We start from the raw sequence: 19,707 nt of genomic DNA, 5'->3' as shown, positions 1-19,707 counted from the left end.
ACAGGTTTCCCATTTTTACCTATTGTTACCTCCATTTGTGCGTTATATTTGTTCTTCTTGAGATGCCGCACGAATTTAGACTATATGCTTGTGACACCCATTTTTAAATAATGGTCAAGTGAAAATCAGCAATCACTCTTCTATTTGAATCTTATCAGTTCTTTACTTTTTATGAACTTTATCAAGTTCGCCTACGACTAATTCCTATACTCACCAATTAACACAGTAATGGAAACTTATCACAAATACATGGTTCCTTCTGTTATGTGGCTGCTTGATAAACAAACCCAATCTTCCAATATTGGCTTTTTTTTAGCCCAACACCTGTGCCTTTCACCTACACTTGGGGCTCCACATCAATTTGGACTGTTTGTTTGTGAAAGTCATAAAAAAAAAAGACTTACTAGCAGCGCAATAGCGCTGCCAAACATATGTATATTAACCTGACAATGCATATTCAATTGTAGTTTTTCAGTAAAGTGCAAATTATGTTCTGGCCTTGAGAAGGCATAGGGGTTGTGAGGCCTAATCATTTTAATTTCTGCTTGTTCTGAGTTTGACACTGTTATTTACTGCAATTTCTGTTCGTTTTTGGGTTCGTTTATTTCCTGATGCTGTAGATAATTTCGGAGACCACACTGCATTTCCATGACGACAAATAAAAGTTCAAATAGATATAAAATCCTTTTAATCGACAGTGATAAATTTCACAAAAATACTAGATATTTCGGTCACATATGCAGTGACTGTCATCTGATGACGAATGTATAACTACTGATAACGGGCACTGCATATGTGACCGAAATATCTAGTATTTTTGTGAAATTTCTCACTGTCTATTAGAAGGATTTTATCCCTATTTAAACTTTTAGTTATCGTTACTGATGCTGATTTGTGCCAGGGTTACGCTTGGCAGATTGTTTGATTCTATTTTTGCCAATTTTCGGTTTACTGGAATTCTTTACTTTTCCTTGAAAAACTCTTTTTGTGGAAAATGTTTTTTTAAATTAATCCTATCTAAATAAATCAAGACTTTACCAGATAATTAATGGTGTTTTTTGAACTTCCACCTCCCATCTCACGTTGGAACCGGTAGTCAGCCACTAGCAAAAGAGGACATCTTGTTTTTGCAGCGACATAGCTGTAGCCATCAGCCTGTCGTTTATCTCTCTTTATGCCTTGATCTATTGTTGTTACAGCATCATCTGAAAAATAACATAGGCATTAGTTTCACTTTTTCTGTTGCCAAACTCTAAAAAAAAATTCAAGATTATCAAATATGAGTTGAATTCTTTAAAAACAAGTGATCAGATTATAATTTACCACTGCTAGTAAAGTCAAAACAAGATACACAGGCGTGGTACCTTAAAAGGTTCGAGATTTAAACTTCTATTACTATGTTTCGTTATGAGAACACATTATCAACAAAATTGATTAAGATGATAAAGCTTTCCGATGGATGATTAGATTTCAAAACATTGATAGTGTTAAAAAAGAAAAATCTCGTGGAGGCGAGGTTTTATCTATAAGAATATAGATAGAGATTTTCAGATTAAATTAGTGACGGACGATAATCGGAATCGAGAAAATTGGGAATATTCCTTGGATCGATATTGGAACCAAAATTCCTGTGCTCAAAACGATTCCACCATCAATTTTATCTTAAAATAAAAGAAAACTGTATAAGTTTCTATTTATTATAGAAACATACCCTTACTTTGCGATTTCGGCAAGTCTCTGATTTAAGATATGCTAATGTCCTTACAATATTTATTGGAAATTGATATTTCTTTACGAATGGGGACAACTTCCTCTAAATCAAGGTTTATGCATCAACGTACTCCATTGACCAGAAACTCAGGGTTAAGTGCAATATCAAACTGATCATGCCTGTTAGGATTTAAGAATCAACTCCTATGGTAACATACACGGCAATATGCTCACATGATAACACTTATTGCAGGATTTGGGAATCGTAAACCTTGGAACTACTAGAGAAAGTGAAAAATTGCATAGCTCTATCTCTTTAAGTCTCTTTTCTTGCATTTTTTTAAAACTTTAAGCAAATCTTTCGTTGGGAATGTGCAGAATTTCGTCAGAACTCCAGACTATAGGTGCATTATATGAACAATATGGGGGAAATAGAAAGAACCTAGATTATTCGCGAGAGTCCAGGCTTGAAAGAGCCCTTTCCATAAGTACCTGTATACCTTCTATAAAATTAGGGATATCCAAAATCAACAAATTTACTCATTTAGGATCTTTACTTGTCGATGATGTATGCTAGAATGTTTCAAGGATAGCTTCGCGTCACATATTTTACAAAGTTTGCTAGGGCGACTTGAGCCCTGTATCTCATAATGTTGGTATTACTGTGACCCGTCGTTCTGAAAACTAGACATAATGACTAATATGATCTATTCACAGGAATCCAAACCCCCTAATAGTTCACAACCGAATATATTCCCTCTGAATTTGCCATTACTAATAGCACCTAAACTAAACTAGACAAACCATACTTTGCAAAATTGATGTTTGCTTCCTATGAGAGTAGGTGTTTAGGGATTTATAATGCTATTTATTATGGATCCAAGACTTGCGTTGCAACATCGAAGTCCCATACCAGAGCACATTAATTACATATTTCGCAAAAGGTTTTAGGATATATGTGGTTGTCGATTTCAAACCCGATACTAGTACTGTAGCATAGAAGTTCAAAATGATTGCACCGGTACGCTTGCTAATACTTCAAACATTATTTATGCTGCAAGAGTGCATCAGCTTTGTCCTTCATTTTTTCTTTCTTTTTTTTTTCTGCGCTACAGATTTCACCTTGCGAGAAAGTAGTAAGGGTCTAACTCCAACTATTATATTTTTTCAGGAGTGTCCACTCCAGATCGGATTGCTGAATATGGCATTATATCTGGGAAACCTGCTTATAATTCTTGCTCAGGGCTCAAGGATAATTTTCCCTGGTCCTTGAGTCAAAGCTACTGTGTGAGAACTTAACATGAGTCTTATAGTCTAAGTCAGAGACAAGCGCGTACCCAGGATTTTTTTTCGGAGGGGGTTTTACTAAAAAAAAAATTTTTTTTTTTTTGGGGGGGGGGGTACACAAAAAAAAATCATAAAACGCGTACAAAATTTGTTTATGTCCATTTTTGTTACGTTTTTACGAGTCAGACAAACATTTCGGGGGGGGGGGGGTCAAAAACCCTCCCCCTGGATACGGCCTTGTTCAGAGAAGTAAATCTGAGGTTGTTCTGCACAACTTGCATCAATTAGAGCAATATTTCTGCTTTCGAGTGGAAAGCACCGTTTTAAAAGGCAAGTAGGCAGGCAGACATATCAGAGGCAAAAAATAGTTAAATATCGTCAATTTTTCCGATGCAAATCGTTATCGTGGTGTAATAGTTATCTGGCAAAAATGGCGAAAAGGCAATGGTGCGATCTATTTCAATCTCAAATAGGAAAGTGAATTCTTGCATCTCCGCTAGTCTCCAATAGTCTACGACCACTGCTTGGATTAAATTACATCTTGCGAAAAAAAAGGTAAAGAAATGACATATAGCAGTGCTACTTCAATCCTACCCATACGAAAATGTGACTTTCGTCGTTGTTCAAGATTAACCTCCAGTTAAGGATTTTTGACAACGAAAATTTCAATGCTATACCCCGGCGCCGCGCCGATGAGGGAAGACCGGCGGCGGCGGTGCCAAAAACAGCACGCCGCGCCGCACCGTCGGTAAGATATCGGTGGCGCGCCGCCGGCACGATCAATGTTGACCTCAAACATTAATGTTTTCTTCAGTCTTTCTCAAATCACATGCTTAAATTTACAACAGATTCGAGCCTATTCATGAGTTCAAAAATTCACAAGTCGCTGGCTGGAAACTGTTCTTTTTCGTTATTCATCAAGAGAAGTAGAAATATGGTAGAAACGAAATTATTGTGACGTTTCAGAACCCTTGCATAATACGAGTAGTTGAATTATCTATTAGTTATGTATTCTTAACATAAATAATTTTCAAAATTAGTAGTTTTCTTCACCGAGCATTACTGCATATACAACTTCAAATACCGTATCACAAAATTCGTCAGTTATCTGGGTAAAAAGTTTGAATATAACTTTGAACTTAGAAGCTTAACTTTTTCATAATGCCCTTTGCCGATATCTGTTTTGTCACCTTTAAAACAGTTTATATGGTCGAATTCGATATTGATTGTTTTTTTTTTTGCTCTTTTGGATTCTTAAAAAGACTTCTTGTATTAAAAAACTGGTTTTTAATTACAATTTTAAAAAAATACACTTTAAAGTTTTTTGGTTTCTTTATATAATATATGTCATGTAGGCTAAGGCAGAACTGCTGCTTTTTTATTGCTTTTGGCTGCTCTTTTGTATATTATTCGTTTTTTTCTTTTTTTTATATTTCAATCCAAATTATAAATCGGTATACATACAAAGTCATCAGAGTTATAAACTACGTCTAAAATGATTAAATATATGAAAATGAAAAACACACAATGAACACTTCACGCGTGAACACTTCTATTATTATTAAACAAAAAACGTTTAATGGCTGTATGAAGAAAAATTAAATGCCAGCTATTTTCTGGTAAAAAATGAAAAGCTCATCCGTTCTAAATGTAATTAAATGAAATAATATGTAGACTGAAGTAGCTCCAGGAAGATGTTGCGATTTTCATCCTAGTTCGTCACTTTTAATCCAAGCAAAATGTTAGGACACTTAGTATCAGTTATTGAGTGTAAGCTTTGATTTCCAAATGCTCACAAAAATTACCAAATTTAAGAAAGTCGCAACAATAAGTCACATGTGGTCAAAATACTCAAAGACTCCTCTTAGACTCCCATCCACGCTCAAAGCTTCTGCTATGATCATGTCCATGGAAATCTTCTAAGAATTTAATATTTAAATAGCTTTCAAGCGTTTCTAGGGTTAACAAGCCTTTTTTTGCTTTTCTTCAAAGCTTTGAATAAAGTGTTATAATATTACAAAGGTTATATTTCCTATATCTTTGGATATTTTTGGTAATCATTTGTGGGGTTATCGAATTTTTTAAAGCACTGTAGATACGTAAGAACGTTTTAACACCGTCTCTGCTTTAAATAAAAAAAAAAAAATTAACTTATTGGCACCCCTGCTTTCGAAAAAAAAACGTTTTATTATCATTTAAATATGATAGCTCACCCCCTCCCCCTCTGGATACCACCTTGATAAAATGCCGTCTCTGCTTTAAATAAAAAAAAAATAACTTTTTGGGATCCCTGCTTTCAATAATTTTTTTTTGAGATATTATCATTTAAATGTAATACCCCCTACCCCCCCCCCCCCTCTGGATACCACCGTGATAGGATACCGTCTCAGCTTTCATTAGAAAAGTAAGTTACTTAATAATTAACTAGGTCACTATATGGTTCAAACAAACACGCAAAATAACGTTAAACAGCTTAGTGTTCCTTGAAAAAAATTGAGGGTATGAGTAAAGGGGTACAAAGACAACAACAAAAATGTCGAAATTGTTCAGATATGCCTCAAATTATTGGAAAAATGACTCATAGATTCGCCATGGCATTCAATAAGATCCAAAGAATCTAATTAAAAGGGAGCACACACAAAAGCCAAATTAGGCCAGTAGCCTATGAGAAATCGCAAAATATCCAAGACAATGAACAAGTCTTAATGAGGGGCCGTGGGTCTATCAAAATATTTCAGTGGTTTCCCAGGGAATTTGATATCATTTTCTCCTGTCTCCACTTTAAATGAAAAAAATAATTATCCTTTTGGCAACCCTGTTTTCAGTAAAAAAAAGAAGAAGGTCTTGTCAGTTAAACATGATAGCCCCCTATCCCCCCCCCCCTAGGCAATAATTTACAATTTATTTTTGAGTCATATTTTTGGGGTAGCTTCCGAACAATTGAGTATTAAACATTCAGGCGTTCAACAATTTAGTATTAAACATTAAGAAAATCTTATCTAAAAACAGCAAAAAAAATCTGCAAACTTACAATTCAGCTGTAGAAACAATCTGTTGGCTGTCAATTTCAGAATCCAACTGAAGGCTGAAGCTGTATAGTAGTGAATTCATTCTATAATTCTGTTCAACTTGAAAATAAAATTCTTGACTACGAACGATATTAGAAATAGCGATTGAGAAACTACATTCAAAATTATTTAAACTCATTTCATAAAGACGATACTGTTTTTTGTCACCATATGAAGAACTGTGTATATTGCAATATTTGCAATTGCATATTGCATCTGTCTGGTTTTTATGCAAAGTAACAAAAGAGACGAAAATTAATGAACAAGAGAGTAGTGAGGAATTATGGTATGCAAAGTAATATTTGGCAGGGAAAGTCACTGGTGATAAATCGCTAGGGGTGGCACCGTGATTGCGTGATTTTCGGGGATTCGGGGAACCAATTTTTTTCGGGGTGACGCATAGATTTTTCTGGAAATACCCGAAAATTCGGGGATAGTGCAAGCCCTGCTTGATTTCTAATCAGGAAAATCGAAATACTAAACCACACGAGAAGGAAAAGCTCCGACTTTGCGGTTGACACAATACAGAATTGCCGCAAAATTAATTTCAGGTCGACCGAACGCCACCGCCTTTGTCGGCGGCGGCACGCCTTTGGCGCGCCGGCGGCGTTACGACACTTCGGCGGCGTTCGACTGGGCCTCTCGTCGACGGCGTTCGGTCGATCCGCCGGCGCGACGCCGGGGTCTAGCTATATTTTTATTTCAATTGGAGGTCAGTTTTCAGTGGATTCAAGCTCTTTTTGGAAATTATTAAAAATATCTTTGCGTAATTACAAATTGCAGTTCCATTGAATCGGAATGAGAATATCTATTTCCAAAATAGTGTTACATGGTAAATATTTGTCTCGTGTTAAGCTCTTTTAAACCCCATTTATTAAATTTCGACTGCAATGGACATCGGTTCACACTTTAATAGGTTGCAACTACTGCCAAAACATTTTTTTTTTTCTTATGCAATTCTTTCTGTTTTGCTTATAGCATTAAAAAATTACACACTTATTTTTTCACGGAAATTATTTTTTTGGTGTCAGTAAAGTAAAGTTAATAACTTAATACTAGTATCAATTAATTTTTGTCTGTTTAATATATAATATAGTCTCAATATAAGGATTTTACAGGATCATAGCGCAACTATAGCTCGTGGATTATTCGTTTATTTACCAAAGGTAATAAATATACAAAAATGACATTATAAATAACCTTTACAAGAAATATTTTAGTCAGATAAAATACCTATATTTCGTCGTACACACAATGCGGAGTTATGTTATACTGAAAGGGCATTTATTTTAGTTTGAACTTAAAATAAATTTTCCCCCTAAGTACTTTCTGATTGATTGCACTTTTATTGCCCGTTAAATGATAGCAGTGAATTTTTCGTCGATACAAGTAACTAAGAAAAAATTAACTAGATTTACGTTCGTAGGGCATTGGAACAACTGTATGTTGTCTTTACTAAAAAAAAATATTGCAATGACTCCACGCTGGTTTCCCTTGTTATCAATAAAAAACTGTTCAAAATGGTGCGCCCGAAGATTTTTTTTTGAAGACAAAATAATATATAATAATAACATGTTCATTAAAGGTTTTCTCACAATCCCCTGTTTTCTGCTGAAAACCAACTTTAATGTCTATTGGAAGACACCCAGCCAATGTTGTTACTTTAAAAAATGCACCAGATAAACAATTTAATGCTGGGTTACTAAAACATAGTAGTATCAAACCTAATTTCGTTGTTATCCCTAAAAGTGCGGCATGTACAAGTTAAGCCTACGTTGCATTGGCTCAAAACATACAACCTACAATTTGTTTCCAACGCATTTGACGAAAAAAAAACTTTGCCACCAAACCTAAGCTAAGAAAAGTGAAGTCTCCTGACTCATTTTATTATTAACAGCGAGACCACGCCACTGTGTTGTACTGTTATTCATAATTGACTGAGGACAAATTTTCCTATGCTCAAATGAATCGGAGAAGAATAAATGCAGAACGACTTGGACAAATACGGAACTCCTTATCTCGAATATGAATTTGGTTTACGATTCCTCCTAACAAGTCACTCTCCGTGATAAAGGAAAGATCCCCAAACATAAAACTTTTGAAGCCTGCTAGTGCGCGACTCGTGAAGGTCAAAGGTCTGAAATTTCCTGTTCGAAGTCTTTACAGAATTAGGTACATCCCTGCAAATCTTAGACATATTAGTACTGAAGCCAGAGAATGACCAGAAGTGGTCCACGTCTGGAGAAATCTCTCCCCTTTGTTCCTTTCGCCCAAGGCACTTACCACATAAGTTTCAGGCGGATCTGAGCAGTTTCACACTAAAACCAGGCAAGAGGAGTACACCTCTGGAATTATTAATTTCAGATCGTACTAAAACAAGGTATTCGTCGCATGATTTTCACGCCGATCATTGAAGAAGCCTGCTGACCTTTCTGGTGAAACGTTGACGCTGAGGAGGGGGACAGGTGTAGAGGGGGTACAGAGTCAGGGCTAATATCGTATTCCCACCAAATTATGATATGGCTCGTACTAGCTTTAATGGCTTGTACACAGCCATTATTTGTGATCGGAACCACCCCACAAAACTTTTACAAGCTTTTCAAATGATTTAGCTTATCAATCTTTAACAAAAAAAAAAAACTGATGGCATATACATTTCTGAGCTCGTCAAGGATTGTTCGAGTTTATAAAACAAGAACAAGAAAATAAACAACAACAAAAACAAACAATTACTTTTAGTTTAGAGCTACTTTAATCTTTTTTTTAAATTTAATTCCTTTAATTTAATCACTTAGATTCCTTTTTTTGTGGCGGGTCAAATTATTAGTCTTAATAATAAGAAAGGAGGGGAGGCTAAGTTCCAATTTCTTTAGAAATGAAAGCACTAAATTTAAGGTTAGAACGTAGATGTTATATAAGTCATCTGCTTAAGTCCCAAGCACAGAAAATGAACAAACTCAACTAAAATCGCAATATAACATGGCTTGTAACACTGAATTGTACCACTTTCGAACCAGTGGCATTTTTTGGATCTGTTTTTATTACGATCCAGAAAAATAGTGGTTGTTTCTTTAAAGCTGTCAAAACATAGTAAAAAATGTGTCCTTCTCCACATCAGAAATGTTATGGAGCTGTTTCGATTAGTCACTCAGTCAAATTGAAAGAAGCATAAAGATATTAAGATGATCATGGAATAGATAGAATATTATGAGCAAAATGGGATCATTTGTGCGTGACCAAAGATGGCGGATTTCCCTCTTGGTCATCAAAGGGAACGCACAATTTTTCCATTTTTTATTTGCATGTGGGATATTAGAGCCAAAGACAGACATGGGGATAAAAAGACTGTTCAACTCCTCAGAAGTTTGATCCAAGCAAACCAAACGTCATCCATAATCCAGTGCTTAGTCAGGAGTGAATAGTTTTCCACCTTTTCGTATTAAGCTAGGGCTAATAAAACGATATGTGAAAGCATTAGATAATTATAGAAAGTCTTTTCAGACCTTTGGGTATCTATTTCCCAACCTATCAACAGGGAAACTAATATCTAGTATAATCAATGGACTAAGATTTGCACGGAAATTCGTAATAGAGGTTTCATCTCGGCAACAAATGAAATGGAGAAAGAAGTTTCACTTCCTTTTATTTCAGTTACTCAGAGTTTTTTTGGTAGAAAAAATCCTAAGATTATATCGGTGTTACTACTAGAGTGTTATGAGCAATTTGAAGCATTGGTTCTAATATGCATTTAAAGGTTTATTTTTTAGCAGTCCTTTGGATCTGTTCCCGAAAAATTTGAGAATACAGTAAGGGACGAGTAAAGGGTGAGCAGATCCATTGGAATAAAAAAAAACAAATGGGAGAACCATGGAAGGTGGGATTGTCACATGATGGCTGATTACTGTTGACCAATAAGCTCAACTCCAACCTAGCTCTAAATAAGTATCTGGGGAAATCTGGGGGAAAAACACGGGTAGAGTCGAATAATTTTCCCCAACGGTCCAACCACGCATTGCACTCCCGGCTGAAGGCAGAAAATCAGGAGATCAGTACGACCTCAAGGCCAACTGGATCTAAAGATCTACAGCCCTGTATCAAATAGTTAAAGTAAGAACACGGGGAGAAAACACCCTTGACTTGATCTTCACTACACTTGGAGATTTTTACTTAGATCCTTTGGTGGAAGCACCACTCTCAACCAGTGACCAACCAACAGTTATATTACGGCCAAAGTCAACCATGAGACCTACTAAACCAACCCAGTTCACCTACCGTCCACTTACAGAAGAAGGTATAATTGGCTACAGAGAATGGCTCAACTCAGTATGCTGGTTCCGCCTTTTCGAAAACAAAGACGCAAACAAAATGAATGAATTCTTCTATGAACAAACAATTCGAGAGTATGACCGTTTCTTCCCTGAAAAGCAAGTTACAATTAGGGCACAGAATAAACCATGGGTTACTCAGACAATTAAAGCAGCAATGGCAGATCGAGACATGCTTTATGAGACAAAGCCACACTCTGACGAATATAAACGGAAGAGAAACATAGTAGTTAGACTCCTAAAGCAAGCTAGACGTCTGTATGGGCACCAAATTTTTGCTAAGTTGTCAGCCAGTGACCCAAGAAAGTTCCACACAACTGTACGGAAACTAATGGGACAGCAGAAGTCTAAATCCATCCTGAGGGACCAGCAAGGAGAGAATGTAACCACAGAAGCTAATGCACACTTTTCAAATATTTGCCGCCAGCAGCCTCCCCTCAAGACTATACCACAGAATGGTCCAATCGAAACCATCCCTATTATTACAGTTTCCTCGGTCCAAGAAAAACTCGAAAACCTAGACATTAGAAAAGCCTCGTACCCTGGTGAAAGTCCTATAAGGCTTATACCTGAATGCGCCCCCCGAGGGGCTACACGATTATCTATGGTGTATAGCCAGTTCCTACTGGAATGTATTTTCCTAGATAAATTCTAAAAAGAAATTATGACACCATATCAAAGGAAAAGTTCACAAGCTTCACAATCTAATCTCAGGGCAATTTTAAAGATCCCCTTCATTTCACAAGTCTTCGAAGATCTTATTTTACAGTGGGTACTAGCAGAAGTAGAACACAAAATCGATCATATGCAGTTCGGTTTTCGTCGAGGACAAAGCACAACTCACTATCTGGTCAGATTACTTCATGATCTACTAGAGCACCTAGAAAATCCCGAGGCCCTTGCTAAAAAAATCATTTCTGATTTCGTGAAAGCTTTCGATCTGCTTGATCATGAGACTGTAATCAACGAAGCCCGTGCCCTGGAAGTCTCGCAGTTTCTCTTATGTACCATTGCAAGTTTCCTTTCTGGTCGTCAACAGTAAGTACAACTCGAAAACGGGGAAACATCCAACTTCCAAGACATCAAGTGTAGAGCTGCCCAAGGAAGCAAGTTAGGTCCCATCTTATTTGTTTTAGTCATCAACCGACTGATGAGGCAACACAAACAGAGGTATAAATTTGCAGATGATCTTTCGCTAAGCCTGCTGCACTTCCTGTCACAAACTCCCAATCAGCTCATACCCCTTGTTGCAGAGCTTCAACATCAAGCTGATCAAGTGAAGCTCCAGATAAGCCCCGAGAAAAGCTGTGTAATGCATGTCAACTACCTGAAGAAGAAGAACAAGAAGAGCATAAATGAATCTACACCTCTCCAAGCAAAAAATTCATTAAAAATACTTGGTATCACATTAAGTGATGATCTCTCGTTTGGAGATCACATCAGCCAGATCACAGCAAAGGCAGCTGGTTTTCAAAAATCCTTTGTAAATCTAAGAAGGTTTGGAATGACAGAGCAACTCCTTCTTTCGTGCTATAAAACCTATGTAATGCCAGTAATGATGTACGGCTGTCCTGCCTGGCACCCGTCGCTTACAGAGAAGCACAGAAACGAATTGGAAAAAATTCAGAAGAGAGCCTGCAAAATAATTCTTGAGCAGAATTATAAAAACCGTGAACAAAGCCTGGGCCAACTCAAGCTCCCAACCCTGGAGGAAAGGAGGCATGAAATGCTGATGAAGTTTGGAGCTGACATCCTCAACACACCGAGATATACTTCCTCCATTTACTTCAGAGACCCACGCACACAAAACAAGGTTGGCAACTCTGAAAGAGTGAAAAAAAACTGTTGGAGTGCCCACCTACACACTTGACAAAAAGATATCTAAAATCGTTTGTGCCCTACTACGTCAGATGTTACAACAATAGTTTCCTAAAGTAGAGGTGATGGTTCATCATTTGTGTTTTTCTTGATGTTGTGTCTTTTTTTTCTTTTCTTTTTTTTTGTGCTTAAATTGACGATACCCATGTTATTGAAGTGTGATAAAGGGAAAGACTAAAGATTATTGTTATTATTAATATACCTGTGCTACGAGACCATTGATCACCATGCGAAAAAGCCTCTTTTTTTTAATACGCTTGACTGCCCAGAAAAGCCACATTACTACAAAAGCAACAAGCGCAGATTTCTACTGGCAATGAACTTTAATTGGAAACTTCTATTGACGTTATTCGTACACATCATTGAGTTCTATTTAAAAAATATGATATTTGATACGTTTTCCGTTGCATCAATTAAAATTTTACTTTCGCTGTTATATTGTACACTAATTTTAAGAATATGAAAACTTGAATAGTAAAAAAATCTACAGCTTATGACGAAAAATGAAATTCAGGTTCAGTATATGTTAAAACTAAGCAAAAGAAGTCCCGGTATTACTGCACAAGTTGTTTCCCCCCCCCCCACACACATTATATACATAATATGCTTTTAAGGGCAATGTTTAATATAAAGGGTGCGGTATAAGTAGCGACTTTTGTTTAAGTGAAGCGTAAATAGATCATTTCAAATTACCTACTTTTTTTTTTAGCTCGAAATCATTGCACAGGTTAATAGATTTATGTTATATATTCACAAATTAATAGAATAATAATTACATTATTGGTGAATAAAATGAAATCTAATTTTAAGAAAAAAACAAAATAAAGTTGCAAAGGTATGTAGCTTTAAAATTAATTCCTTTAAATTGATATGCTCTATCCATCTACCTTCAATATTCTATGTCAAAATATACGAAAAAGGGATTTAATCTTATTCATTGTAACACGAAGAGCATTATTTACACAACACCCTGTGTACACTTTCTCCAGATCCCAAGCTAGGACCGATATCCAAAGATCTTCAGTTAAATTCTGAGAACGGTAAGTTCGAAATGAAGCACGACTACCCAGAAAATTCACATAATTGCCAAAGTTACAGGCAGATATTCCTACCACAAACATTTCTATTTAAAAATTTTTATTGAGCATTTACACACATAATATTTGATAATGTTTCGTTGAATCAATTGAAACTTCGTATTTGCTGTTATATTGTATCTTACACATCTAATCTGAAAACATAAAAATTTTCACTGCGGAAAAACTGCTTTGATTTTTGGACAACAAATAAAAAGAAAAGAATAAAAAACCTGTTGCATTTTCAGTAACTCTAACATAGGCGCAGACTTTAGGGGGGTCCACCCCTTCATCAGCCTCATCCAATTCGTCAATAACATCTGAACCTTTATATGCAATCATCGTGTTGTTGTCTTTAGCATCCTGCAGATGTCTCCACGATGGCTAAAATAAATAAATAAAAAAATCTATCTTCCAATTAAAAAATTACGACGCTTCGTCTTACCCATTGTTTGTTTTTACCATTAAAAAAACAATGAATCTTGCAGTTATACCCAGACTTTATATGAAATATTTTACCAACACAACACCTGGTCATTCAATTTTACTAAACTGACTTTAACAGATAGATACAAGAAACGAGCATTGGATATTTGACCCTTTAAAATATGTTTTACAGGAAGCAAAACTACTAGCATGAGTCTACCTCATCTCCCCCCCCCCCAAAAAAAAACTCACCCCCTCCCTCCCAATAAGGATTCGCCTCGGATACAATGATGAAAATCAACAAGTTATTGGGACGAAAATGTTAAACTTAAATAAATATTACGTAAAGGGTTTTGCACGTGAGCCTTTCTCATCAAATCTACCTGGACTTGACTTTAAACCCTACTAAATTATAAAAAACAAGTTTTTTTCAACTGAAAGTAAGGGCAGCACTAAAACATATAAAGAACATAAATTATTCCGTACAAGAGGGGGGTTGTCCCATCTTCAATCCCTCGCTCTTCACACTAAAGTTTTTAGTACTTTAAAAGGCGTCTTATTTGAATTAAACAGCCCTTGTATTTGTTGTCGCAATTAATTTTTACTGTTACGATTAATCAAAATAAAAGTTACCATTCCCGAATCAGCTTCAAAAGGCGATTCGTTCTCACTTGACGGATTTTTTTTCTTTTTAAATTTTAAATCTCTGGTTACTATGGGCTATAATTCAATTTTTAGTAGGCTGACCTTACACTCAATTCATGCAGTGAAATATTTTCGTATTCATAAGGTACTCAAAGGTATGTGATACTCATAGCTTATAATTGAAGACACTAGTTCTTATGACAATCATACCACAGTAGATGGATACTGAAACTCTCCTTCTGTATTGGAGGATATGATTTCTGCCTGGTCTGTGGTAACGATTTGTTTCTGAACAAGGGTGTGGTTTTAAAACCATTCACATTAGAAAAAAACTTGGTCTTTGCCTGCCATATTTTTGATAAGCTTTATTAATGGAAATTTAGAAGATTTTTTTAACTTGATTAATTTATCCATTTACGTAAACGACATGTATTTTTCCGTCCATTTAATTTGCAGTAAACTATCAGAGGTTGAAACGTGAATTTTTCCCAAAACTGTTTTAGACTTCAAGAAAACTATAAACAATGAAGAAATGAAAATATTTAACTAAAAAAAAAGAAAAGAAAACAACAAAAAGACATAAAAGAACTGAAAAAACAGGTAATGTAACGCCATAATAGCAGTTGATACACGAAAATCCAATTGTATGCAATTAAAATATAAAACAAAATTGATTAGAAAGAACATTCCAGAAAATTGATTTAAAGTGGTGTAAAGATTCCATGAATTTTAGTGGGTGTTTCCCCCTTTTTTGAAAATAAGGAAACTATTCTCAGACTCGTAACTTTGGATGGGTATGACTAAACTTAACGAAACTTATTTATTTGAAATCAGCATAAAAATCTGATTCTTTTTATGTATTTTTTGGGATTAAAACTTAATTTTTTAGAGCTTCAGTTACTATTGAGTCGGGTTGCTCCTTACTTACAGTTGGTTACCAGGAACTTTTTGATCAACCACTCAGCTAACAAGCTTTGACATATAACTTGAAAAAAAAACTGCAGTGAGAGTAATGGACCGGAAAGCATCAAAATTTTGCTTGTTACTTTTCTTTTTTACAGGAGTAATAAAAACCTAATTTCCAACAATTTGAGAACTTACCAGTAGAGGTAATTTTATTAAAAAGTAAGGACAAAGATTCTGAAAGTTTGTCAGCAAAGGCTTTGATTAATACAATCAGGATGTCTAGTAGACAAGTATTACACTTTTTCAGGTTCTTAATTTTTGTCTCCACATCTGAGGGCAAAATAACGGGGAAATTGAGAGAACACAAATCATAAGGAGTGTAAAAAGAGAAGGGATGCTCTGAACTATGGAGGAAAGAAATTTGTTCAGATCATTGGCTGTGACTAAGGGCTCTTCTTGGAAATGGAAATCTATATTATTATGTGTTTTCCCACAAATTTTTAACCTATTATACCATTATTTTGGCTTAGTAGAAAACAAATTCTTGAGTTTACATTTGTAATATGAAGAAGCATATCTACATATTTTTTTTTTTTTTTTTATGTTTACGCAGTGAGTTAGCTTCGGATATTTTACCATTCTTGAGTTTCTTGGGTTTTCTTGAGTCATTCTTGAGTTTTAATTCTAGTTAGCTTTTTCAGATGGTAAATTCTAATTGTGGATGGTTTAATTCTAATTAGCTTTTTTAGTTAGCTTCGGATGTTTTACCCTTCTTGAGTAGATTCATTTTAATTCGAAAGTCACTTTCTCATGGGATGCACTGATGTTTCTCCTTCTGTTTTTCTTTTTTTTGTTTTTTTGCCACCACTAGTGGGGCGCTGAAACATTACAGAGATGTGTTCAAGGGTTCATAGAAATCAAATTAAGGAATAATAAAAATTTGCTACAGTAGCAAGTCCTTGTCATTCCTCAAGTTGATAGACAGGAAAGGAGTCATTCTTTATCATTCCTTAATAAAATTCTTTACAAGGTTGCGGCACATGCCGCATCCATGAATACTAAATAAAATGGATTGAATATTCCTCTTTATATAACTGAAGTAAATATCACTCTTTACTGAAACGCAGAGAGTGAGGAGAAATGATGCTTTCTTAATAAAACAGGTATTACGAAATGTCTTCTATTGGAAATTTACTTTGTAAAACAATTGAAATCTTTGCATGAAACTTCAACAGCTATATAATTTTCAACCATATATTGATTTTTTTTTTAACGCTTTTATGTTTATGGTACAAACGTATTATTCTGTGGGTACGGTTGGGATGCAAAAATTATTAACACAGCTCTAGAAATTATACAAGATTTTTATTTAGTTATCTAAATTTTAGACCTTATCAATTATGTTGCAGGCAAAAATGTCTTACACAAAGTAATGCTCAAGTATTGAGATAGAATAAATTAGACTGAAGTTCTCAACAATTTGTGGTCTATATAAAAGGATAAATGCAAATTAACAAATGGGAATGTGCTAGTTAGCAATGGAGCATTGATCATACTCCCAGCAAGACCATGGCTGCCCCCCTCCCCATGCATTTCCTGGCTGAAGGACCATGACACGGAGATCAGCATCGCTGGTGAACTCCAAAGTCTAGTGCCGCATCCTTAACCTTTCTTTTCAGTGAGACCATATTGCCATGTCCAAACACCATATGGTTGCAAGTTCCGAAAGAAGATGTTCTTATATAAGCACCTTTCTCATTTACTGAATCTTAACAGAACTCTCAACGCATTCTTTTAACACCACCAAAAAACTCATAATGAAGAAAGAGGAATAATTACCTACTAACTACTACTACTACTACTACTACTAACAACTTACTACAGCACCAAGCCACCTGAGGTCAAAACTGCTATGCACACTCCTCCTCCATCCAAATATATTCAAAGCCTCGCTCTTTACACCCTCCAGAGAAATTCCAATTTCCCTTGAATCTTTCCTTATGGTTTTCTCCCATCCCGTTCGGGGACGACCTACTTTTCGTAAGGTCCTCGACGGTTGGCCGTCAAGGACGATCTTTGGCAATCCGTAATCCTTAATACACAGCTTTAAGTTTTTTTGCCTTTTTTTTGGGGGGGGGGTTAAACTTTGTATTTGAGGGAAGGGTCAAACTTTTTCATATGGTCCTCACAAAAGAGCATACACTACAGTTTTTTTTTCTTTTTAACAGCCGTCATTCCACAGGCTCTTTGGGTAATAAGAGCTTAGAGTATCAATGGATGTATTTTCACAAAGACAAAAGTAATTTCTTAGTTCTACAATGATTGACAGTGCTCAACAATACAGTGGTTGACAAACCTCTACTACCAAGAATAAGTATACAGCCAATATGGTATAAGTATCCGACTCCATTTAGGACAGTCACACTGTTTAGGAGAATTAAATGGCTCTGTGAACTTTGAAATAAAAGGATATACGAGACTTACACACAGGGTTATCAATCCCCCTCTAAATAATTCCTACAGATAACGCTTAACATTCACAAGAACAAAGAAAAAAATAACTTCTGTTCCTAATCCATGACAGTTCATGATTTTTTTATTTTTTTTTTACAGCACACTTAAACAAATTTTCCGTCTACATAATGATTTCCACATCTAAATTTTATTTATGTTCTTGGAAAAAAAATATATAAAGTGTTGAATTTTGAACTTAAAAAGTACAAGTAAACACAAGGATATTTCGGATAAGTCAAACTAGGGAGGAAAATCACTGTACAAAAAACTATAAGTGATACATTAGAGAACTACAAATAAAAAAAGAAGAAAAGAACTGCTGGTAGATATACCGCTAGAAATAAAGAAACAGAAACCACCTCGAACTAGTAATAATTCCCCACAGGAAGAAATCCTACGCACGCAATGAAGGCATAGCGCCCCCACTGTGATCGATTAATACATTCTTACCACAGTGAGTTTTATTAATTTTCAAGAAGAAATCAGAACTTGCCTCAACATGATATGTATCTTCGGCAGTACTAATGGAGGCTGTGAGAATTCCATCACTGGACATGTGCACCTTCACCGAAGAGCTAATTTCTCCAAAAACTCTTCCTTCGAAGAATTCTTCATCATCTGAACATGCAAAAAAACTGTTTTACATTCAAAAATCTACAATACAAACAACAATATAAAGAACAAAACCTTACAATTTGAGTTGTAGGACGTTGAAGGAAAACTTGACTAAAGGAGCTCCAGTGGCATTTCGATAATCTTTTGAGAAACTGAGATTTATATTCTTTAATACTACACCTGTTCAATTAAACAGAAATGATAACTTTCCAATAAATCTGTTGCAAAGGAGCGCTTTACTTTGATTGGTTTACGTAATAAGCGTGTTTATTTAAGGCTATCACATTACTCCTTAAGCGTATTCCAAAAAGGGAAGCCCGTCTTCTTTAACTTCTGATAGTGTGAAATTGTAGGCCAGTAAAAAGAACATTTTTTTTGTTATTTCGACTCTTCCCTTGGTTCTCAAGTTACTTAAAATATTCAATGTTTTTGTTTTGTTTTTTCAGTGCGCTATATATATTTCTATTACTTGCAGAAAAAGTAAAAAATTCGAGCTCTTTGTATCAAGATAATTTTTCCTGTATCTCAGATGTCTAACGTCTCTTCCTTGAAGGGACAGAAAAACAAACAGTAGTTAATCATTCTAAAAGTCAGACACACTTTTCGTTTCTGAATAGCTGCAGCCGAGTCTCTTAACTGTATATTTCAATGCTATCGCTAAACCCTCAATTAAATAAAATATTTTTTTTACATTTTGGAGGAGGTAAATATGGACAGTGGGGCTTCAAACTCCAACCGATGAGATAGTTCCAAGTACTCCGGTTAATCCCGGTAGCTTTAGCTAATTAAGGTGGAAGGTCAGGATGAGAATATGATAACACAACTCGGCACGGAAAGTCATTACATCTACAACAAAACTAATTATTTCTTCAGTTGATCGAAATAACCCCAACCACGTTTAAAAAAGGTGTTTAATCTGACTCATCTCTTAAGATCAGGGTCAACGCAGGAGCGTTGTCCAAGTAGAGAGCGACATATTCTCCGTTATTTTTTTTTCCAAGCAACTTTGCGCAGAAGGGATTGTCACCAAAACTCGGGAAAAGGCTCATTCAATCGGAAATTAAAAGTTCTAGCACCCTTTTAAAAAGCCAAAAATAATTTAACTATCTATTTATGTAATTATTTAATATAAAACCCGTCAACAAAAGCTTTAAAAGGATGGAGCATAAAAAAAAAAAAAAAAAAAAAAAAAACATACCCAAGCAGGACGTAGGAAATAGTGACAAATTATATAATAATGCAAGACAAATTTCGACA

At 35.4% G+C, this 19,707-nt stretch overlaps 1 protein-coding gene across 1 annotated transcript in view; it reads right to left on the bottom strand.

Moving 5' to 3' along the window:
* Window positions 1-19,707, bottom strand: part of LOC148947761 (ADAM 17-like protease) — a 55,656-nt gene that overhangs the window by 14,238 nt on the left and 21,711 nt on the right. The window contains exons 3-5 of the mRNA XM_089096000.1: window positions 18,329-18,453; window positions 13,578-13,728; window positions 1,039-1,205 (exon numbers count right to left, since the gene is read on the bottom strand). Coding sequence (XP_088952126.1) covers window positions 1,039-1,205; window positions 13,578-13,728; window positions 18,329-18,453 — 443 coding nt within the window. The remainder of the gene's footprint in view (window positions 1-1,038; window positions 1,206-13,577; window positions 13,729-18,328; window positions 18,454-19,707) is intronic.

This window comes from Artemia sp. Qi Xiang Cuo, chromosome 10 (genome assembly GCF_049724085.1).
Source record: "Artemia sp. Qi Xiang Cuo chromosome 10, ASM4972408v1, whole genome shotgun sequence".
NCBI lineage: Eukaryota > Metazoa > Arthropoda > Branchiopoda > Anostraca > Artemiidae > Artemia > Artemia sp. Qi Xiang Cuo.
Note: the sequence above shows the minus strand (reverse complement) of the source record. Positions and strands in the feature narration are given on the sequence as shown.